The following is a 24146-nucleotide window of genomic DNA, read 5'->3' as shown; positions in this document are numbered from 1 at the left end:
CTGTAGCTAGCCATTTTAAAACTTAACATGTCTTAGAAATCTTTCTGTATCAATTCACAGAATGTGTTCTCGCTCTCTTTTTTTAAGATTTATTTATCTTAGTGAGAGTCTTAAGTAGACTCTGCTGAACATGGAGCCCGATGTGGGGCTCAATCTCACAACCCTGAGGTGATGACCTGAGCCGAAACCAAGACTTGGTCGCTCACCCAGGCACTCTTTTTTCTCTCTCTTTTTTATAGCTGCATAATATTCTGTTTTGTGGATGTGCCAAGCAGCATAAAAATCCCGAAACCATGAAGCTGTTGGCTGAATGTCTGCTCATTACATACTTTTCAGAACTTTTAATTTATAAGTATTTATTTTTGGGGGACCTGGGTGGCTCAGTTGGTTGGATGTCTGACTCTTAATCTCAGCTTGGTTCTCAATCTCTGGGTCGTGAGTTCAGGCCTTGCAGTGCTGGGCATGGTGCCCACATTTTAAAAAAAATATTTATTTTTCCTTACACAACTATTATGTGATTAAATCCTTGTAAAAATTGAAACTACAGGGGGTGTGGGTGTTCCAGTCAGTTAAGTGTCTGACTTTTTGTTTCGGCTTGGGTCCTGATCTCCGGGTTGTGGGCTCTAGCTCCGAGTCTGGCTCCATGCTCAGAGTGGAAGTCTGCTTGTTCCTCTCCCTCTGCTCCTCCCCCTGCTTGCACTCTCTTTCTCTCTCAAAAAATAAATAAGTAAAATCTTAAAAAAAAAAGAAAAGAAAGAAAAAGAAAATTCAAACTACTGGCAAAAGTCTCTTGGCCGTTTCCAGTACCTCTTTCCCTCCCTAGAGCTTACTTTTGTTACCAGTTTGGTATTTGATATCTGTTCCTTTCTGGCTAATATTTCCATTAGAAATGTGATTCCCAGCTGCAATGTTAGTTTGGAATCTAGAGTCTCATCAGTGGCTGTTAGTTACATGTTGAAGTTGGAAATTCTTTTTCCCTTTTTCTGTCTATACAGATTCCATTCACAACGTTAACCTTTTGACTTCTTCCCCAGCACCCCTAATGGTTGTCCAAATATTTAGGTTGCACCAGATAAAATTATTGTTTTTGTAGGTAAAAAGTAGTTATCAGTGGTTTTATGTGGTTTCACCTAATAGTTTTAAAACTTAATTGGTTCACATGTCTGATTCTCCTCAAGGGCAGGAGCCAGAACACATACACTTTATAATCCCTTTCAGGACCTGGGATTGACTGGACAGATCAAAGTCACTTAATAAAGTTCTGTGGACTGATAAAGCTGAGCTGTTTTCCAAGGCAACTAGCAATTTTGATCCACCAAGTCTTCCCTTTTCTCTGAAATGCAGTTAGGTTTCCCCATCCTCCATGAGTGCCTTTCATCCTTGTACACTTTAGGAAAGTAGGGAAAACTGTCTTCTCCTTAGGAAATCTTGCTTACCCCTTGGTTACTGTTGACTCTTCTGGAGAGGTTTGTATAGTGTGCAGACTGTAGGATGCCTATGCCTGAGCAAGGAAGGGCTTTGGGCTAGCCAAGGACCTAGAGCTCCTTCTTCAGACTCCTGAGTATGTGCACTGGAGTTGCTAGCCTAAGAATTTGGAGTTGATTCTGTGGATCTGGACCTACCAGACTTTTAGAAGGCACTGGCCAGTGCAAATTCAAAATAATTTGGGGTTTGTCCTGAGGTTGTCGACTTTTTATTTTACCAAATAAGGATATTTAAAATAAATATTTAATTATATATTTTTTATAGTTAATACATGCTCATGGTACAACATTCAAAACATACAAAAAGATATATATTGAATAAAATAAGTCTCATACTTCCTCTCCAGTTCCTTAACTATCCAGTTCCCCTCCCAAGAGGCAAACCGGGTTGCTTGATCATCCTTCCAGAGATAGCCCACGCATTTAAAAACAGGTACGAATGTATTGGCTCTCTCTTCTCCCCCAAATAAATGGTAGTGTATTCAGTACCATTTTGCATTTTTAGTTGTTGGGTTTTTTCCCACTTTTCTTAGAGATCTTTTAAAATCGGTACATAGAGAGCTGACTTAATCTTTTTAATGGCTCCATAATATTAGTAAGAGTATTAAAAACGAACAGTTACCACTGTTTTAATTTAAAAAGTATTTATGCACCAAAAATTTAGAAAGAATGTGATTTAGTATAAAGAAAAGTTCTGCAATAATTTAATATAAATACAGTTCTGTGAAAAATTAATTCTATGTGTTGGTCCAAAGACTTGTGTTTGAAAACTGTTGCTAGAGATAGTAAATCATTAAAGAAAGGGCTTTTGAATAGGAGTGTGTTAGATCAGAGTTTGATATTTTAGGGAGGCTCACTAGTCTCTTGTAGATTGAACAAATGAGAGGGCAGGAGAAATATATATGTATTTTTTTTAATGATTTTATTTATTTGAGAGAGAGAGTGCACGGGGAGAGGGGAGGAGGGAGGAGCAGAGGGAGAGGGAGAAGCAGGCTCCCCGTGGAGCAGGGAGTCCGATGCAGGGCTCAATTCCAGGACCCTGGGATCATGACCTGAGCTGAAGGCAGACGCTCAACTGACTGAGCCTAGGCGTCCCAGTCAAGAGGAATATAATTGAGATATCTATATTCTTCTCCCTGTTTTATTTATTTATTTATTTATTTTTAAGATTTTAAGTGATCTCTACACCCAACGTGGGACTCGAACTCACAACCCCAAGATCAAGAGTCCCATGTGCCACCAACTGAGCCAGCCACGTGCCCCCCCCCCCCCCGCCTTCTCTCAGTTTTATAGAGAGGAATAGGTTTAGGGAATCCTTTTGTCTCCTACAGTTATACTTCACAGTTCACAGATCGTACAATTAGCTAGTCTGCTGTCAGGATATCTTACATTTGTAGCAGCTGTATGTCAGTTGTATTGAAGTAGGGACACTAGTTTCAAGGCTGTTTATTCCTTCCGTTAACATTTTCTGGGCACTTAATGTATGTATAGTACCATTCAGAATTTTGAAAAGCATACCCTGTCAGTCCTGTGTGAGAAATACCCACACAAATTGATGGGGGCCTGAACTTGGAGAGTGACTCAAATTGGAATGCGTAGCTGGAGTCAAAGAGCTTTGGGATTGAAGAATTGACAGGATGCCTGACCTTTGGGAAGAACAGAAGGAGCAGAATTCATTAGCTCAACATTTATTGAATGCCCAGTATCTGCAACCTACTGTGATAGGTTAAACTGCAAGCAAACTGCCTTAGAGGTTGTTAGTATAGGATTGAAGAGGACATAGTGTACAGATACAAGGAAGCAGGCCGATTTATTTAGGTAGCACATGTTTATTAGGTTGGTGGGGTACTAGGTGATTGATATAAGAAAGGCTGGAAATGGTACAAATCCAAGCTGTAGGGAGAAAATATAGGTAGAATCTGAACTTTCTCAATCTAGAATAGCAATCTGATTAATGCAAGTATTTAAGAGAACAGTTGCAAACAATATTTATTTTTCTTTATTTTTAACCATTTATTTATTTTTGGAATGAGCAACAGAATAATATGGTTGAAAAATAAAGAGCATTAACAGGTACACTACAAAAAGTCTCCCTCCCACTTTCACTCCTTCCCTCCCCCATACTCAGTTCCCCTCGTGTGTCGGTTAGGTTTTAATGCTGGAAACAGAAACCACCGTGGGTGCTTTAACCACAAAAGGATTTAACACAAGAAATTGGCTATTTACAAAGTTGTTGGAAGGGTTGGAGAAGTGGGACTCATGGTTGCTGTCCTTAGGTATCAATTTGAAGGACCCGCCGCTGGAGCTCTGTTCTGGAGGCCAGGAATTCACTCCTGCCGGGGCCACTGCCACCCTCCACACTTGCTTGAGACTTAGGAAGCAGTAATTAGACATTAGGTCCTTGCTTCTGCAGACCAGTGTATCAGTATCTCCAGGGAGCTTGTTTATTTATTTATTTATTTTATTATTATTATTAAAGATTTTATTTATTTGACAGAGAGACAGTGAGAGAGGGAACGCAAGCGGGGGAGTGGGAGGGGGGAGAAGCAGGCTTTCCACTGAGCAGAGAGCCCGACGTGGGGCTCGATCCTAGGACCCTGGGATCATGACCTGAGCCGAAGGCAGATGCTTAACGACTGAGCCACCCAGGCACCCCCAGGGAGCTTGTTTAAAGCTCTTAAGGCCCTAGCTCCATGTGCTGACTCAGAATCTGCATTTTAACAAGATCCTCTGATGATTTGCATTACATGAAAGTTTGAGAGGCCCTGCACTGGAGCACTGGGTTTGACCACTACAGTTGCCTCTAAACCCACAGGTCTTCATGACCTTGATTGCCAGTTGTTAGGGAGTCAGGGAAATGTAGTTGTTGGTTTTTCCAACTCTCAGTCTGGTAGGAGGGTGAACTGTTGAACTGTTGACCTGACCATACTTCTACAAGTAACCATTGTTAGATTCTTGTGTAAAATACTTTTATGCATATTTAAGCATATATAAATATACATTTTCATCATTTTTTTGTTTTTTTTTAAAGATTTTATTTATTTATTTGACAGAGAGAGAGCGAGAGAGAGCGTGAGCACAGGCAGGGGAGCGGCAGGCAGAGGGAAAGGGAGAAGCAGGCTCCCCGCTGAGCAGGGAGCCCGATGTGGGACTTGATCCCAGAACCCTGGGATCATGACCCTAGCCGAAGGCAGATGCCTAACCAGCTGAGCCACCCAGGCGCCCCATTTTCATCTTTTTTTAAAAAAATATTTAATTTATTTATTTGACAGAGAGATAGAGATAGTGAGAGCAGAAACACAAGCAGGGGGAGTGGGAGAGGGAGAAGCAGGCTTCCCGCCGAGCAGGGAGCCCGATGTGGGGCTCGATCCCAGGACCCTGGATCATGACCTGAGCCAAAGGCAGACACTTAACGACTGAGCCACCCAGGTGCCCCAATCTTTTTTTTTTTTTTTTAAAGATTTTATTTATTTGTTTGAGAGAGAGACAGAGCACGAGTGGGGGGAGCAGAGGGAGAGGGAGAACCTACTCCTCACCAAGTGGGGAGCCCAATGCGGACCCTGAGATCATGACCTGAGCTGAAGTCAGGTGCTTAATTGACTGAGCCACCGAGGCGCCCCTACTTTTTCATCTTTTAAAAAAATAAACAATAGCTTACCATACACAGTGTTTTGTACCTTGCTGTTTTCATTTAATAGTTCATCTTGAGGGCGCCTGGGTGGCTCAGTTGGTTAAGCGACTGCCTTCGGCTCAGGTCATGATCCTGGAGTCCCTGGATCGAGTCCCGCATCGGGCTCCCTGCTCGGCAGGGAGTCTGCTTCTCCCTCTGACCCTCCCCCCTCTCATGCTCTCTCTCTCTCAGTCTCTCTCTCTCAAATAAATAAAATCTTTAAAAAAAAAAAAATAATAATAATAAATAATAGTTCATCTTGAGAGAGCTTTCCATATCATGACAGAACCGTTTTGTTTTTTTTTTAAGCAGCTGCATGGTATTCTATATGTATTATACAATTTTTAAATTGAGGCTATCTAATATAGTCTGGGTTGCATGGTCACTGTAATTTATTGGCTTATGTAAAATATAATCTAGTTGTTAAATGTTTGCTTCCTGCCTCCTTTGTGCTCTGGTCTTGTGTGTATGTCATCTTGTTTAACTTGCATTGTAATCTAGTATGCTGGGTATCCCTCCTCTACTCTACATGACAAAACTCAGGCTCTGAAAAGTCAATTTAATAATTCATAAACTAAAGAATGTCCGGGTTAGGATTTGAACCCCAGGTCTGTTAGCTTCCATAATTTGTGATTTGACACAATTACACAGTCTCTAAATGGTAGGCTTTATTTAGTACTTTGGTAAGCTAGTCCTTTGGGAAGAGGTTTGGAAGGGTACTGTTTTGGATATTTTGGGTGGGTGTTAAAGGCATTTAACTTTTTTTTCCGACTCAGGTATCCAGCTCACATAGAAGACATTGACTACGAAGAAGGAAAAGTACTCATCCATTTCAAGCGTTGGAACCATCGTTATGATGAGTGGTTCTGCTGGGACAGTCCTTATTTACGCCCTTTAGAGAAAATACAGCTGAGGAAAGAGGGCTTACATGAAGATGAAGGATCTTCTGTGAGTATCAAGTCTGTAATGAGCTGGGTCAGCCGTTGGTTACTTTATGTTCCAGCCTTTGATATTCAGTGTGAAAGTCAGTAGCAGCTGGGGAACCAATCCTTATTTAGGCCTGTAGTTGCAACCCCGAGATCTCCATGGTGCGTGGGGCTCTTGAAGAATCTCAGTTGTCATCTGTCTATATGATATGATTGACATGACAGCTCATAAACGATCTTGGTTGAAAAGCATTGAGGATGAATGGGGACCTTATCTCTTTCTTTTATACTACTGTATCCCTTCAGATCATTTATTAAACTTATTTGTTGTGTGAACATTTATTAAGCAATCATTCCATGTGGAGCCTCATATCAAGGTCTTTTATAAAGTTTTTTTTTTTTTTAAGGTTTTATTTATTATTTGAGTGAGAGCTAGAGAGCATGCGCAGGAACCGGGGGGCGGGGTGGGGTTGGGGAGAGGGAGAACGAGAAGCAGACTCCCTGCTGAGCAGGGAGCCCGATGTGGGGCTGGATCCCAGGACCCTGAGATCATGACTCTTGTCAAAGGCAGACGCTTAACTGAGCCACCCAGGCACCCCCTTTTATAAACTCTTGAGGGGTACCTGGCAGGCTTAGTTGGTAGAGCGTGTGACTCTTGATCTTGGGGTTATGAGTTTGAGCCCCACATTCGGTGTGGAGCCTACTTTAAAAAAAAAAAGCTCTTGAATATCTTGGAATTGGACTATATTCCTTTTTCTAAATTTCATCGCTATGCCTGGAGCTTTTACTGATTTCAGAATGAAAAATGAAGTATTAGTTTTGAGTTTTTAAAACAGGCATTGAGAAATCTGTAGAAATCCTGCTGCCTTTGGATCTGACTCACCCCCAGATTCTGTTTTTCATTTTAACCCTGGCCAGGAAACTTGAACTCTTGCTGTCTGTGTGTGTCCTTCCTCTCCCATCCCCACCCTCACTGTTTACTGTTGGGTCACCTGGGTGGCTCAGCCGGTTAAGCGTCTGCCTTGAGCTCAGGTTATGATCCCAGGGTCCTGGGATCAAGTCCCATGTTGGTCTCTCTGCTCAGCGGGGAAACTGCTTCTTCCTCTCCCTCTCCCTCTGCCTCTCCTTCTGCTTGTGTGCTTTCTCTGTCAAATAAATAAGTAAAAATCTTTAAAAAAAAAAAAAAGAATTGTTTACTGTTGTCCAATTTGATTGCTCAATATTTATTCTACAAACTGTATCAATGCAAACTGTGTGCTGGGAAAACAGTATGAAATATTAAAAGTGAATGGGTGCTTCCTTTGGCAAAAGACCCTTTAAAAATGTGGGTGGTATTAGGTGGCATGAATGCTGATTCCCTCGAGCTGCGGTAGGTTTCCTCCTTCCAACTTGTATACTGGGTGTGTTCCTAGTGGTCCTGGGCTCAGGGACAGGGTAAGGATTTTAATCAGTACTTTGCTATGCCTGCCCAGACCTCCTAGGATAGGAAGAATCTTGTGTCCAGCCCTTTTGGTTTGACACCCAGTGTTGAACAGCAGAAACATCTTCCTCCATCCCAGTAGCTATCTCCCCTTCCCACTCTTGTCAGTCAGCTTTTCTCACAAAATCTGGTACTGTGTACGTACTATGAAACTGGATTGGTAACAGTCTTTTTGTTTTGTTTTAATGCTTTTTAGGAATTTCAAATAAACGAGCAGGTCCTTGCTTGCTGGTCTGATTGTCGTTTTTACCCAGCCAAAGTCACTGCTGTTAACAAGGATGGTAAGGCATTTTAGTTGTCATTGTTTTTATTCATGAATTAGGGGGGAATTTGTAATATTAGAGTCTGATAGTGTATTTTCAGTATGTATTTATTGCCTAGGAATCCTCTCTTTTCAAGTTAATCACTATGTCAGGAATTAGGAAGAAATTATAAATGGAGACAAAGCTGGGTTAAAAAGAGGAATTTGATTCTTTGCCTCCTAAATTTTAGCAGTAGTTTTCCATAAAATAGTTATGGTTCATCTGTCACTCTGCTGGTAAGTGTGCAGGTTTTTGTCCAGGAGTTCCTAATATAATTGATGAAATAAGCCTTAATATTCCTTTTAATTATTTGTGAATAGCCTAGAAATGAAGTGGACATTAATAAACATTTCTTAAAAATATGCTTTGTGAGGGGTGCCTGGCTGGCTCAGTCAGTAGAGCATGTGACTATGATCTTGGGGTCACATCGGGTGTGGAGCCTACTTAAAAAAAACTTTGTTGATACAACATGATTGAGGGCAGTCTGTAATATCAAAGCTGCTAGTTGAAATTGGGGCCCTGGGATTTAGAGCATTGAGTTGGGATGCCTTTGCCAGAGTTTGGAACCTGTGAGGAATCAAGACTGGCAACATGACCCAAAGAGGCTCATTTTGCTAGTACAAAGGCAGAAGGAGGGTTAAGAAGAAAATATGCATGGTCAGCATCCTGACACTCAGAGAATAGACTCTGGGTCTGAGTGATACCTTTTTGGGGGGGGGGTATTTTATTTCAGGATGTTTGTGGTATGTCCATGATCTCTTCAGTGAATGTTTAGGCCAGTCAGGCCTTTTAGTACCAGTGTTAGTGGTGACTCTAAGGCCAGATTGACTTTTCATTCAGTGAAGTTATTCAGGTATTCATTCAGCACTCTGTTAAATGCTGGACCTGGGGCTGACCAAGCTTTATCTGAGAATGGGTTGAAATGGTCAAAAATGAATATACATTTGCATATGGCAGAACTTTCTGTTTCTCTTTTGCTACATTCACCCCACCTCCACCCTTCTAGCTGTTAGGCCAGTGTGGGTTAACTCTACTAAGATGTAGGTTATCCCTACATCCTCTTGCGCGATCCTCTTGCCTCAGGCTTCCAAAGCAAGGTTGTATTTTTAAAATGTCTAAGCAGTTAGTGATACTCCAGCTCATGGTTGATTAAGTCTTTTTGGATGGTCCTTGTTTCCCTAAATTTCTTTTATAATCTTGTGTTCAAAATAAAATCCCTGTTACTACTTTTCATATGTATCACTTTAGCCTAAAAATATATTTTAAAGGAAAGCTTACATGTTATTAAATTGCCTTTTAGTAAATGACATGGTTTACTTTTTTAGAGTCTTATTTTCAAGATTAACAATGTTTTCTGCTCTTACTGGATTTAAATCATATGATATGAGATATAGGTGTTCTAAATGTACATAGATGTGTTCCTGCAAGTCTGTTAGGTTGATTTATGCTGATCAATCATATCTGGAGGTGTGCTCCCTTGGGGAAATGGCTGGTCCTTAGATAAAAGTTGTGAGTAGTAGCATGGTAATTCTGTAGATAAAGGAGGTTGTAGAAAGGAAGCAACATTTCTCTTTGGATCCAGTGATGTCCCAGAGTTATATGGAAGATAGAAAGGAGGCCCAGGGAGTTGGGTGAGGAAGTGGCAAAGGAGAAAAGGCAGATTGTGTAAGAAGGGTTTGGGGAACCCTGGGAGCAGTCTTGCAGAGGGGTAGGGTGGTGTCTTGGTGGAGGCAGTAGAGGCTTAGGAACCTACTGTTTGCATCTAATATCTGCAGAGCCCAGAGCTGGGCATCTTGGATTTAAAGGGAAACAAACAAACAAAAACTAGTTCAAAGCAGTGTGAAGTAGGTGTTGCTATATAGCCACCTGGAGGAGGCAGGACAGGAACAGAATGGTGCAGATAAATCATAAGGGGAGGAGTGAGGGACCCCTGTCTGCAGTTACTGTTTTTTTTTGTGTGTTGATGGGTCTGGAATTTTTTGAAATAATCATTTAAGGACTGAAAGTCTTTGGCCAAATTTTTGGCCATAGTTAAGATTTTTAAATGTCTTTTAAACTGGGGCAACCAGAGCTTTGGAAGTTGTTTTAAAAAATATTTTTAGTTTATTTTCTCCATGAGCTAAAATTATGGGAGAGTCTTCAGATAGTGATTGTCCCTAAAATGTTCATTTGTCACCCTAATAATATTGGTTCTGTAAGCTCTGAAGTCTGTCCAGTGAATTTTAGTTTATTGAAGGACATTGAATATGAGTGGAGATTTCTGCCAGAACCAGTTTTCCCCAGAGTTCTTGGGTCTGAAGTCCTTACTGGTCTTGAGACTAATTGGAAGGGAAAGTAGAGGAAGGGCATGGGGGAGGGGAAATCCTGAACGTTAGTGGAATTGGCTGGTTGGTATTATTGCCACACTGAGGGAATATGAAGGAAAGCTAGCCTTTGTGAGAGCTCAGATCTTTGCCTGATTTTGAGACGAGATAATGACTCTTAGATGCTGCCTTTAGGTTAGATGTTATCCATGGGAGCTGGTGGACAGTTTCTAGTTCAGTATGATTCTAGTAATTGCAGGATGGGGAGAGACAGTGCTGGGCTCTTTTTTCCACTCTTTCCTTGGTTTTCTGCTCTGCCTCGATTTCATCTGCAGCAGGGACCACCGCAGCCAAATGGCACTGTGAGGAGAAGCTCTGCTGGCAGGGTGCCCCCTTTATTTCCCGTTAAAGTCATTCTGTCTTGTTGGTGCTGCTAGGAGTAGCTGGGCATATAGTGAAGTCACACCCTATAGATTAATCTTTGGAAGGCGTGGCCTCATTTTCTTGCCACTCTTAACCTCCTTGGTGGTTTTCCTGAGGCTGAGCATTGAGGCTGCTGGCATTGGGAGTCTGGCATGATTGAAACACAACTAAGTGGCAACTTTAGAGTTTCTTAAGGCTGTAATTAAGCACTTGGAAACTGGGGAGGGCAGCGCAGTGTTATTTAGTTCTTTTCACCTGGAATAATTCTTTGGCAGTGGCAATTAGGCATCATTTCATGTGAAGGCAGCCACACGTGGTTAGCCTTGTTAGCCCCGCTATCTGTGTTGGAGTAAAGGATGGGATTCTGTTTCCAGTGAATCTTTGTTAGGAAGCCATGTCTGGTGAGGTGACCTCAGCTCTTTGCTGGGGCTGCTCAGCTCCCCTTTGTTACACTGGGGATGGCAGAGCCACTTGTGTGTCAGGGCTTTGTGTCCCCCATCCTGAACCCTGCTGCTCTGCAAGGCATGCTCTGGGGGAAACTGAAAGTAGGTTTGCATTTTCAACAAAATGAGGAATTGTTCCTTCCTGTTGATCTGTGGTTCCTTAACTTGCGCGAACAGGCGAATCAGGTCCCTCTTCCTTAAAATTATTCCTATTCTTAGGTCACGTGTCTCTTGTTCCCTCAGTTCAGTCTCCGGTCCAGTGCCTGAAGTGTGCATTTGTAACAGGAAATTTTATGGAAATGGTCTTATTTCTAGAGTCTCTTGTTGAAGCAGTTACTATTTTTTGTCTTCTTCATGCTGTAAGTGATCCTGCATTTGAAATGTGGGGATGTTGGGACTGTGAACAGCTTTGCACAGGGATAAAAGGAGGATTTAGGCCCACATACGCAGGGGCTAGTGTGGCTCTTACCTCTTTGTGGGGAAGGGGTTGGTGCTTCCCTTTTAAAGTGATTGGTGGATGGTAGTAATTGGAACCACTTATTGATCCTTTGTTCTGTAACAGTTCCTTTGCTAAGCAATTTCCATATCTGATCTCATTTAGTATTCACACAAACATGGAAAGGTTGTTGCCATCAACCCCATCATTTTACAGATGAGGAACTAAGCTCACAGGAGAAGTTGCTTGAGGTTACAGAGCCCGTACATGAATGGTAGAGCTGTGAACTGAATATAGGTCTGTGGGGCTTCAAAGATCCTGAACTGTAGTTTCCACAGTACCAGGCTGCCTCTCTAGTGCAGAGTTTTCCTAAAATGGCAGGAGTTGTCAGGAGTGGGTGTTCATTGGGTGTGTGTGCATACACGCCTGATGTGATGATGGGTGTAGATGGTCAGTACTTTCTGGAGCCTGGTGGTGTCTTGAGAGCCCCGAGTGGGGGTCAGGATCTGGTCCCAGTCCCTGCTCTGTGATTCCTGGCAGTTCACTACCTGTTCTCTGGACTCGTTTGAGCAGTTAGAACTCGAAGAAGGAATTAGAATAGATAAGCATTTTTAGAAGTTGTTAGCTACAGAACCTAAGCCCATTAGTAAAATTGCTAAGAAGAAAAAATGGGGGAGGGGAAGGTATACCTGCAAACATGTGCATATCTCTCTGCTCAACCCATGAGGCACATGTACAGGAACCTCAAGACATTGAGAATCCATGTTTGAAAACTTTGAGTCTCCTATTCATGGCATTCTGGAATTCTTTGACTCTTGGAGATGAGTGGGATAGAGAAAGGGCCCTTGAGTCACAGTTATGGTAGATTTCAAGAACAACAGATATCTATCCAGAGTCACCTGTGCTTCCCTATTTCCTTGGTCCTACAGAAGATCAGCTTTCTATGCATCTCTAGGTTTTTTTTTTCCTTACATTGCTTCTGCACCTACTGACTGCTATAAGGTTGTCTGATACACTGAGTTCTTAACCCCCAGAGGGGCAAGACCAGGAAGCTTTGTTTCACCTGGCATGTGTAAGGACAGGGGCTTCTGAAGGGAGCCTGAGGCAGGGGGCCTTTGTGTTAAGGATGCACTTATTTTTCTGTCATTTACATGTTACTTGTTAGATGTTGTCTGTGGCCATGGGAAAGCTCTATTGTCAGCCACCCACAGGAGGATTCCATGAGAAAACATTTATTTTTATTTTTAATTTTTTAAAAAAAGATTTTATTTTTTTATTTGACACACACACACACACACATGCGTGAGTGCATGCACACACACAAACACACCTATGAGCTGGGGGAGGGGCAAAGGGAGAGGGAGAAGCAGACTACAGGATCATGACCTGAGTCTCAGGCAGATGCTTAACCAGCTGAGCCACCCAGGCGCCCCGGGAAGACATTCTTTTAGTTGTACAGGAACCATTAAAGTAGATTTGGGGCCTTTTTCCAGAAGTGGGCCTAGGCCATCATTGTCCATGGGATATGTTGTTTTTTTCGTTCTGATTTATTGAAGCCCAAGTTAGGCTGTGTACACGATCAAGGGAGAATGTTTTAAGATGATCCTTTATAGTTCTTTGGAAGTAAAAAGGGTCAGGGCCAGGATATTGCTGTCTAAGGACAGTGATTCCTGAGTACCTTTGGCCATAGCGTGGGTCATTTTAAAATGGCCGTTGATGCTTTGGGTCTCTGGTTTGGACTTTAGGCTGAGGGACTTGAGGAATAGGCAGTTTGGGGTGGTGGAAGAAGAATTGGTCAGAGGTCAGCAGAGAGGCTTAGGTTCTACTCCCAGGTCTGCTTAGCTCTCTTTTAGCTCTTTTTCGAACTCAGGGCACACCCCTTCATTTAAGGCCTCCATTTTGAGCCTGCCATCAGGAGTAAGCTTCAAAATTGACCTCAGATAGCTGAAAATGTCCTTCTGGATGTTTGAAATGTCTGTAAAAATGGACAGCTTTCATTTTGATGTAGTTGATGCTAACTTTCTTTCTTGGTAAGATAGTTGAAGGGGTATAGGCTTGGGTGTCTTGTTGGCACACTTGATATTTAAGATTTCATGAGAGTTGGGTTCTTAATGACCCCATCTGCAGGCTGGCCAGAACCACGTCATGGTTGCTTGTAAAGGGTATGTTTAGAGTTCCATAGCATTGCTTATCATTGCTTCTTTGCTTGCCAAATAGAGGCAGGAAGACAGGATCCCAGGCCTTTGTTGTAAGAATTCATCAGTCATTGCTGAGCTGCCTTATGTAGAATCCCTTATCATAGCCTCACGTCTTATTGCTTGTTTTAACCAACCAAGCATAACTATATATCCTTGTATCTAGTTTGCTAGCCACTTTGTTCTGTGTCGGTGATACTTGTGACGGATAATCAACTTTATTTTGTAATACCAGGAGTAAAGTTCAGTAGGTAATTACTAATTGTCTGTGGCAATACACCAGAATCACCTGAAACACTTGTTAAAACACGCAGTTATTTTTGTGTTGCACTCTGAGGTTTTGATTCAGTATATGGGGAGTGGTGCTGGTAACTTACATTTCTAAAAGTCACCAGGAGTTGTTGATGCTGCTGGTCTGGGCACTGTACTTCGAGAATCCCTGGTCTACAGTGAACCAGATGCTGTGTGAGAGAGAAATTGATGTGAGATGTGGTCCCTGGCCTTGGGGAGCCTGCCTCTGATTTGGTATCTGCCTTCTATATGAAGGTAGATCTAATCTGAAGCCCTGCAGGCAAGGTGCCAAAATGAGTCTTAGAGAAGTTCAGAGTAGGGAAAAATCTTTCTAGCTAGGAAGTCAGGAAGCTTTTACAGAACTATTGTGGTCATTTGAGCTGAGTGCTTAAGGGTCAATGAGTAGGACATTCTAGGCAGGAAAATACTTTGATAAAGATGTGGAGGCGGAAATGTCACAAGGCAGTTTCATTGGGTGGCAATTAGCTCATCACTTTAAGTTGTATATTGGTAATGAGAAACAAAGTTTGGAAAATAATTGGGCTAAGATTGCATTGGACTTTGAACACTACAGAGTGAGGCTTTCATTAGAGGTGGCTAGCCATTGACAGGGTCCTATTTAGGACTGGAGGAGAGGTGGGGTGGTTTGGGGAGGGTAGAGAGTGTATGAAGAAGGCTGTAACTAGCCAGAAGGTCTTTGGCTTCCTTGTCGCATTCTTTTACTCCCAGGGATTTTTTTTTTTCCTTCCCTGTTTGGTGGCAAATTGATCCTGAAAACTTACCATGTTCACCTGTAGTAAACTGTTCTGTGGTTACCAGTAATTCACTGGTAATCTTGACAAGATTAACTGTGATTTTTTTTTTTTTTTTAATCCCTGGGACCAAAAAGAAAAAAAAAAAGAAAAACAAAGGTGGGTGAGGGGAGAGGTGGGTTCTAAGATGCAAAAGTTTGAAATAGTTGGTTTGAGTGCAACTAAGGAGAACTTTTGTAGTTGGATGCCTTATTTGGGATGAAGATTATTTGGATTTTCAGCTTCAGTCTTATAGCAGAGTGATTTTTGTTAGATTTCTTTTTCTAATGGAATAAAACTGGTAAGGTAGCAGGCACCATTTAGTGTTTTGGCCAAGTCTGTTTAGATGTGGTTACATGAAGGTTATTCATATGGATTATGAGATGAATGTGACCTCTAAAAACATGATACCTTTAGTAAGCAGTCATGTTTCTTTTAAAGTTTAAAAGATATTATTACTCTTAAGCCCAGAAAATAAAGATTGATAAAAATTAATAATTCACCAAGCAATAAATAAAACTGCATTTTTGTCACATTCTTAATTGTTTTACTGCTCTTTGTTCTTGGCCTAAATTCAATGCAATTCTTTTTTTCCATCAAAAAGCAGATGGATTTTGATCTGTATAGATAAAGAGAAAACCTACTATGTAATCTTGACTAAGAAATGAAGGCATGCATACTGCTTATTATCTTGAACATAAATAAGACTGCATGTGTTTCTTAATATTTTAATTCTCATACATTTATTATTGTGGTTGGAGCTCCTTTGTGTTTATGCTTTGAAAAGTTTTGTTGCTTTCATGAAACTGTAAGTTAAATCATGATATCTTCTTAAATTTTAGGTACTTACACTGTGAAATTTTATGATGGAGTAGTTCAGACTGTCAAACATATTCATGTCAAAGCTTTTTCCAAAGATCAGGTGAGAAATGTGGTTTTGTGCTTTGTGGTATGAATAATGCTAACATTGTAGTTCTGTTTCTCAAATAAAGACGTTACATTTGTTTATGATGGCAAAGTCTTTATTTCCTTCACCTGACACAATTTCACTAGAAAGCAATACACAAGTTTTCAGAAATTGTTAATATTTGTCTCTCTGCCATTTCCTGTTATCTGTTTTCCTCATCTTTTCTCAAAACTGTCTGGTTATTATTCTTTTTTTCTCTATCCCTGTGCCCTGTCCTTAGAACTGTTATTCATCATAGGGAACTTGCTAATGCTTGAGGAAACCTAGAGTGTATTTTCTCCTCATCTAACTTTGTCCTTCAGCTCACGACCATGACTTGGTGGTTTCAGAACTATAGTTTGGCATGAATTTGGCAATTGCTTGTGCTAGATATGCCTTGTTTGAAAATTTTGTTTCCTGTTGTTCCAGGCACCATGCATGTATTTGCTTGAGCATGACACAGGAGTTTTGATATAGGAAATATGGGCCATCTAGAAATGTTGCCTACTCTTTTCATACATTTTTCCCCTTTAGTCTTTTTCATGTTTATGCCTTAATGAAATAGTTGGGAAGGCAAGGTCAGGATTTGGGTATTGATGTTTTAAAACTTCTGATTGTTACTACTTGTTAACTTTTTGAGTAGTTGTTGATGTGACAGTATTTGGTGATGCTGGAACCTGTTGTGTCTTTTCTTATCAAATGCCTCTACTTATCACAAATTTTAGTAAATTCTTCTGTACATACATATATTTAGCAATTTCAGAGGGTTATGTCTCATGATATCTTTAAAGGTAGCATTAAGAATGTTTTTCCCTTTTGCTGGTTTTCCTTTAAAGACACTTGAAACAGTTATAAAGGTTTAGCCCTGAAGATGTTTTCTCTGTGATCATTTGACCCTCAGGCATCTAAGGAGCTGCTATACAGTACTCTAAAATGTTATTTTGTGGGGTTCCTGACTGGCTCAGTCAGTAGAGCATGTGACTCTGGATCACAGGGTTGTGAGTTTGAGCCCCACATGTAGTGTAGTTTACTTAAAATTAAAAAAATAAGTAAAATGTTATTTTGGCCTTAAATTTGGCAGTTTTTATGATGAGTTTGTGGAATGAGTTAATACAGATAGAGGACTGTGTAGATAAGAACTTATTCAGAATTGTCAAGATTGTATCTAGAATTCCCCAAGTGGAAGTCCGGGGCTCCAGATAACAAACATTCAACTGTTTACTCTGCTGTACTGAATAAATTGATTGATAGCACTTGTGGTGCTTTGGGTTGGAGATGAGCACCTTACCCAGTGTGGATTTGTGGGTGCTTCAGTTCCCAATTCCCAGCTATCCCTGAGTGTCTCACCTCATCTCAGACCTGGTGGGTGGTCAGGCATAGGCCCACAGTTCCTGCTTGTTTGTTTTTTTTTTCCAAGAGAGCATTGTATTTGCATAAACGACTTCTCAGGTCTCTTCAGCCCTAAGGATCTAGGGTTCCATAATGGCTACATACAAAGCTTAACTTCTTTTTTTTTTAAAATTATTTTTTAAATTTGCCTTTCTCTTTTAATCCCCTTCCTGCTCCAGCTCTTAAAAAAGTACCCAGAAAGTACCTTAAATACAAGGAAGCTCAAATAACCATGGCAAGCCAGCCCAAGATTAGCAGGCTCCCTCCCACAGGGGCCAAAGTCTGGAAACTGGGTCTGCACTCAACCTGGTAGTAAAAGCTGGTGCAGGATAAGATGGTTCTAGAGGCTAGTAGTAACCTGGCCCTGAGGGGCTTTCTACAATAGGACACCCGTAATAGGACCAGGCTGTGTAAGAAGTGGTGTTTGTTGGCCTTGTCAAAGAGCTCCTTCCCAAAGGCATCTGGAAACTGGGCGCCCTGCGTCCTGTAGGAGGCCAAGCCTCAGGCCCCAGCCCTCGACAAGGTGCCCAAGTGATGGAAAGCAGCCCCTGGCCCGGCCATGACAGTGGATGGATGATCACGTACCTCCAAAGCTTAACTTCTTAAAAATATGTCATAGACAATTTTTAAAGCTCTTTTCATATATTATTAGAATAGATTGAAGTTTTTTCTGGGTGATCATACTGCTCTAAATGTTTTGATAATTTATATATTAGGAACATTAACTTTTTTTGAAGTTATAAAAACAATACATGAGCTGTAGAAAATTTGAACACTATAGAAAAGCACACAGAAAATAAAAATGAGGGGTGCCTGGGTGGCTCAGTCATTAAGTGTCTGCCTTTGGCTCGGGTCGTGGTCCCGGCATTTTCTTAGAACACCTCTGTCAGAAAGATTGCTTTGCAGAAGAAGTTCCTGGGGTATTTGTCTGTCCCTTTAATTATCTAGTGACTTATTAATAATCAAAATAGGGGAGATCACTCTGTGTCAGAAGGAATTGAACATGACTGTTGCCTTTTTTAAATTTAGGATTCATTCTCAAGCCTCAGAGTATGGATGGATATTTTCAGTGGTTCTTTCCATTATGTGACAAAGCATATATCCTGTTTTAATTTGTTTGTCTTCATACGTTTGCAAAAAACCATCTGATTTTATATTTGCAAGTAATCACAAAGTGTGTTTCATCGCTATTTTGCTCATTTTAGAATATTGTGGGTAATGCTAGGCCTAAAGAAACAGATCACAAAAGTCTTCCATCATCTCCTGATAAACGAGAGAAGTTTAAAGAGCAAAGAAAAGCCACTGTCAATGTGAAGAAAGACAAAGAGGACAAAGCCTTGAAGACAGAAAAGCGACCCAAGCAGCCTGATAAAGAAGGAAAGTTAATTTGTTCTGAAAAGGGGAAGGTGTCAGAGAAGAGCCTTCCCAAGAACGAGAAGGAAGATAAGGAGAACATTTCAGAAAATGACAGAGAGTATTCTGGAGATGCTCAAGTGGATAAAAAAACTGAAAATGACATTGTGAAGAGTCCACAAGAAAACTTGAGGGAGCCAAAAAGAAAACGAGGCAGGCCCCCTTCCATAGCTCCTACTGGTGAGTTTCCCAAGTGGGGTCTGCATTGGGCAATGCCAGAGTGTTCTTCTGTGGCTCTTGGTGATTCTTTATCACTTCCATACTTCAGTTCATTTTTGTGACTGACTTTGAATCATCCTGTGATCTGAAAATAAGTTATGTTTGTGGAGCTGAATTTTAAGGGAGGCATGTATCCAGATGAATGTAAGTTGTAAAACATGTCCTTGACTAAGCTTCTGGGGTGGTACATAACTGTCCACTAGATGCTTCAGCTTATATGGTAAAAACTAATAAGCTGAGGCCTTTTGCCTGTGCCTATTCAAATGATCTCAGTTTAAGTAAGCTTAATAGAACCTGGGATTAGGAAATAATAGTTTTCCTGAGAGACATGAAAGAGGAAAGAAGTAATTAGATGTGGGTGTCTGACAGAGCCTGGATCAAAGACCACTGGACCTAGGAAGGCATGGGTGCATTTTGAAGTTGAGCTCTCTGGAGAGTGATTATGGGTTGGACATTTTCACAGTCTAAGTAAAAAACTGAGATGACTAATTGGTAAGAGTTAAGGTTAAAGCGTACAGGTTTAGGGAAGAATGTATAGTTATTTTAAAAAGTTGAAATTTAGAATTCTTCAGGAATATCCAAGAATAAAACACATCCTGAATTTCTTCCTAGATCAAACACTCCTTCTCTAGATCAGTTCAGTGGCATGAGGAACCCATAGGATCTCTAGTCTGAATGCTGGCTAGGATAATCTGGCAGTGGTCTTTACACATTCTTGCTTGTATATTTCCTACATGAATATTGAAAAACAGAATCCTTTAGTACATTTTAGAGTGATAGCTATTTTTTCTCACAAGTTTAAACAGCTGCAAATGACATATTTATATTTTAAATACTTTTTGATTTGAAAATCATTAAATAGATTTTCATTAAAACTGCAGAACTACAGAGTTAGCTCATTCATTGGTCCTGCATGATGTGGAATGCAAAGTGAGTCCTATCAATCCAGGCAGGTACATCAGACTTAATTTCTGTGGAAAAAAGTCTGCCTTAATTTACTTCAAATAAATATTAGTATTCATTCCCAGTAGACAGCTTTCTCACATCTGAGTTCTAACTTTTAGATAGGAAATTAGATATAGATTGATTTCTTCCCAGATGAATTAAACCATCTCCTCCTTTAATGGTTGTAACTGAGTTTAGCCCTCAAAAGCTGAGCATGCTGGAATTGCCCGTAGGCCTCTTTATGGCCTAGACCTGCACTGTCCAGTATGGTAACCACTAGCCACATGTGGCTGTTGAGTACTTGAAATGTGGGTGGTCTGAATTGAGATGTGCTGTGAGTGTAAAATATACTCTGGAATTGAAATACTAGGTACAAAAGAACCCCGTAAAATATCTCAATTTTTAATGTTGATTACATGTCAAAATGATGTTTTTGGATGTATTGGGTTAAAATATATTCTTAAAATTAAATTTACTTTTTTTTTTAAACTAAAAAATTGAAAATTACACATGTGGCTTGCATTTGTGGCTCTCGTTATATTTCTGTCTGACAGCAGTGGCCTAAATTCACTGGCTTTCTCCTTAGGATTCTGGGAGAGAATTAAACCCCAACTGCCTAAGGCATCCATAGTGCATTGACATCTCTTCCATGCATTGAGAATGGTACTAGTTGTAAACCATACTTGGGAGAATTGAGAAACTTACCTCTGCGTTCTCTGTTCAAATGAGGAACTCCAACTGAGAAGGTCTGGAGGTTTTAAACCTCTGGGCAGTGTACCATGTTAAGATGTAGGATGAGCGTTAGGCAGGCTTTTTTATGTAAGTGGAAGAAGGGCACTTATGCAAGAAGAGGTGGAAAATGAGAACTGGTGGAAGTCTGATGTGTCCTCATCTCAGCTTAGGAAAGCATATATATGGGAATTGAGTGCTCTGAAACAGATTCCCCTTTAGCTGTTCATGCTCTGGCTTGTACCCTCTGAAAAGTACGTACTGGGTTAGTTGTACTCAACTTTGCTGACTGCCCCGTGAAGCCATATGACTTCACTCAGATTAAAAAAAGGTGGGGAGGCATTCAGTTTATTGCTTTCATTTTGTTAAGTGTAAGTTTCATACCAGATAGGATTGATTTAATAGAGAAATGGTGTTTTCCAGGTTTGCCTGAGGCATTTCTCCCCAGTCAGAATCTCTGGAATTGTTAACAGCCTTCCCGGATGATTCTTAACTGTAAAACACTAATGTTTTGTGTGTCAGCCCTGGTTTGTATGTGGTATCAAAGTGAAGAATGCTTACCAAATATCTTCTATGTAGCTCAAATCTCCTTTAAAAATTGCTTGGAAAAAATTCATTGACCCAGTGCAGCGTTGAGCTCTCTAAAGTTTACAGATTTGATTGGAACAGGATCTGAGCTATTTAGGGAGGGTTGTTTGTATTTGTGTTTAATTTGGAATGTGTATGATTTCCAAGTTCTCACCACTTGGAGCAAAATAACGTTGGCACATTGGGAAGATTGAACACAGCTGAGGAGTTCAGCATACTCATTAGGTTTGCCTCCTCAGAGCTCTGCCCTGTCTCTTGTTGGGCCTTTCGACATGGCCGATCTGAAGCTACTGGTCTTCAGTGAGTCTTCTTCCCCATTGCCCAAACCCCCGGCCCTCTGCGGGCCACCTCCCCAACTCTTTCCCCCTTTCTCCTTCTCTCTCCTTTCAGCCTTCATCAGACCCCTTAGCCCCGCCTTACCCCCAAGCTTCCTAGTTTCATTTCTTTTGTTTTTTCTTCTGCCTGTTTTTTGGATTCTCATCTTTCATGATTGGGGAGAGCTTCTTAAATGTTGGGTTTAAAAATAAAGAGTGAATACTATCCAAGAGTTTAGTGTCTGCACTGCTAAATTATGTCAGAGCTGGATTTGTTGGGATCAGCAGCCTTGCCTGGAACACTATCAAATAGCACAGTCTCCTGAGATTTTTCTGGAATTGTTTTTAAGAGGTTATAAATGTTGACATTCTTTTTGGTCCCTCATAACTAGGACCAGTGCCAAGCTAACTAATTTAACAAGTAGAGATTGAAAACAATATTCAAACTATAGTCCCAGGTACGCATCTTAGGAATTAGCCTGAATGGTGGATTTCCTGAGTATTGGATAAGTCAAGTTTTGATGAGATTTGATGGTGATAAAAATGACTTTTTTTTATTGCCCTTGCACCTTCATATTTTATAGTAGTCATGTTGAGGGTGCATAGGTGGCTCAGTCAGTTAAGTGTCTGCCTTTGGCTCAAGTCATGATCCTCGGGTCCTGGATTAAACGCCGCATTGGGCTCCCTGCTTCTCCCTCTCTGTCTATTCCCCGCCCCATGCTCACTCTCTCCCTTGCTCTCTCAAATAAATAATATATAAATAATAAATAATAAATAATAAATAAATAAAATCTTTTTTAAAAAAGGGAGGTGGGGAGGATAAGGAGGGGGAGAAACAGACTCCCCGCTGAGCAGGGAGCCTGAAGCAGGGCTGGATCCCAGGACTGCACTCTGAGACATTGACCTGAGCCTGACCTGAGCCAAAGGCAGACACTTAACCGACTGAGCCACCCATTGTTTAAAAGAGAGGATTTAGAAGAGAAATGTATGCAGAGGGGCGCCTGGGTGGCTCAGTCGTTGAGCGTCTGCCTTCGGCTCAGGTCATGATCCCAGGGTCCTGGGATCAAGCCCCGCATCGGGCTCCCTGCTTTGCGGGGAACCTGCTTCTCCCTCTCCCACTCCGCCTGCTTGTGTTCCCTCTCTCGCTGTGTCTCTCTCTGTCAAATAAATAAAATCTTAAAAAAAAGAAGTGTATGCAGAGCTGGGTCATAGGAGAAACCAAAAAAAGAGATGAAGGAAGGGGTGCCTGTTTGGCTCAGTTGGTAGAACATGTGACTCTTGATGTTGTGGTCGTGAGTTTGTGTCCCACATTGGGTGTAGAGATTACTTAAATAAATCTTTTAAAAAAAGAGAAAGAGATGAAGGAGGTCAGTCTACAGGGTGTCTCATATTTAAGGAAGTGGTTTCTCACCTATTACACTTTTATTTTCTTGTTAGCCCTTTGGGGGTCTGTTTATTATATGTGTGTGTGTGTGTGTGTGTGTTATCTATATATAATCAGGATTGGGCATGAAGAAATTACATAACTTCTTTTGTGTCGTTTTATATACACTGTAGCTGTGGATTCGAACTCTCAAACTTTGCAGCCGATAACATTGGAATTGAGAAGGCGGAAAATATCAAAAGGAAGTGAAGTCCCGTTAAAACGTCCCCGGCTTGACAAAAATTCATGTGAGTCTCCGGTTTGTGTATGTGTGTGTCTAGAACTTGATGTTGATTGGATTAATCTGCTCTGTATTCATGTTGTTTCCTACTCCGTATATATAGGCTCTAATGCTGTTTTTGGTCACAGGAGCTAATGTGGATGGTTTGGGTTGGATAAGAAGGAGTTTTGCTTAAAGAAGAATAAATCCCAAAGCACAAACTATATAATAATGTTGGATTCAATGGTGTCATCTTTATACCCATAAACTACATTTCCATTGGAAATTTAATGGCTTAGGAAGGGATGGATTTCATATGTTGAGTAAAACTTTAAAAATGCTGTTGATTTAAAAAAAGTACTTTGGCTCCAAAAACGGTTTGTGATTTTTCTAAGGCTTTATAAACCTTATTGACTTTAAAAATTAGTACATAGACTTTTAAGTTGGGAAGCCCCAAAATAGAACTTAGATGTCAAGATTAGGGCATGACCTTAAAACATATTTTTCAGACCATGAATAAGGATGATTCTATCCTGGAAGAGAGACTGCCTTTATTTAAAACTATAAATTAAGAAAGGATATTTCCTTTTATCACTGGTCTAATATTCTAGAAGTCTCTCTAAAGCCCTTAGAGAGGTAACCAGCCCAGAAATCTGTAATAGCAGAGTTATTTCTTCTTAATTGGGTTCTTGACCATAACCCTCTTAATGGTTTGTAGCTCAGGAAAAGTCAAAAACCTATTCGGAAAACACTGACAAAGATTTATCGAGGAGACGGTCCTCCAGGCTGTCTACTAATGGGACACATGAGATCCTAGATCCTGACTTGGTTGTATCAGATTTGGTTGATACGGTTAATACTGATCCTCTGCAAAACACATCATCCAGTAACAAGGAATCTGAAGAAGGTGAGTCGGGGTGTGTTCTAGAATTGTCTTGCCAGCTTGTCTGTCTAGTGAGAACCAATCTAAATCATTGTATACTACCTCCACAAGTTTTAGATAGTGTTGAAATTAAATTTGTAAATGGGTTGCAGGGTTTCTTATACCGTTCTTCACTGGTGATTCAGTAGACAAACTGTACACGTTTGTGATTGGTTTTACTTAAATATTTCTGAATGTTGGGTTGGAGGTATAGTGCTTAACGAATCCTGTCCCTCTCTCTGTGTTTCTAGTGCCATCTCGCCCTAGTGCTTCTGCCTTTTTGTCAGCACTTCA

The 24146-nt window shown here is 40.8% G+C and overlaps 1 protein-coding gene and 1 pseudogene across 6 annotated transcripts in view; one reads left to right on the top strand and one right to left on the bottom strand.

Moving 5' to 3' along the window:
* Positions 1 to 24146, top strand: part of PHF20 (PHD finger protein 20) — a 145946-nt gene that overhangs the window by 55815 nt on the left and 65985 nt on the right. For 4 of the 6 annotated variants that reach the window (XM_081832837.1, XM_006746877.3, XM_081832836.1 and 1 more), the window contains exons 3-8: positions 5931 to 6102; positions 7757 to 7841; positions 15587 to 15666; positions 18285 to 18672; positions 22845 to 22958; positions 23649 to 23837. In XM_081832837.1, the coding sequence (XP_081688963.1) occupies positions 5931 to 6102; positions 7757 to 7841; positions 15587 to 15666; positions 18285 to 18672; positions 22845 to 22958; positions 23649 to 23837 (1028 nt within the window). Of the gene's footprint in view, positions 1 to 5930; positions 6103 to 7756; positions 7842 to 15586; positions 15667 to 18284; positions 18673 to 22844; positions 22959 to 23648; positions 23838 to 24146 lie in introns of those variants that run through there. The other 2 variants (XM_031017692.2, XM_081832838.1) reach the window with 2 other exon arrangements.
* On the bottom strand, positions 17211 to 17640 carry LOC102740935 (transmembrane protein 256 pseudogene; annotated as a pseudogene).

This window comes from Leptonychotes weddellii, chromosome 10 (genome assembly GCF_054177405.1).
Source record: "Leptonychotes weddellii isolate Sample4059 chromosome 10, ASM5417740v2, whole genome shotgun sequence".
In the NCBI taxonomy this organism is placed as follows: Eukaryota; Metazoa; Chordata; class Mammalia; order Carnivora; family Phocidae; genus Leptonychotes; species Leptonychotes weddellii.
Note: the sequence above shows the minus strand (reverse complement) of the source record. Positions and strands in the feature narration are given on the sequence as shown.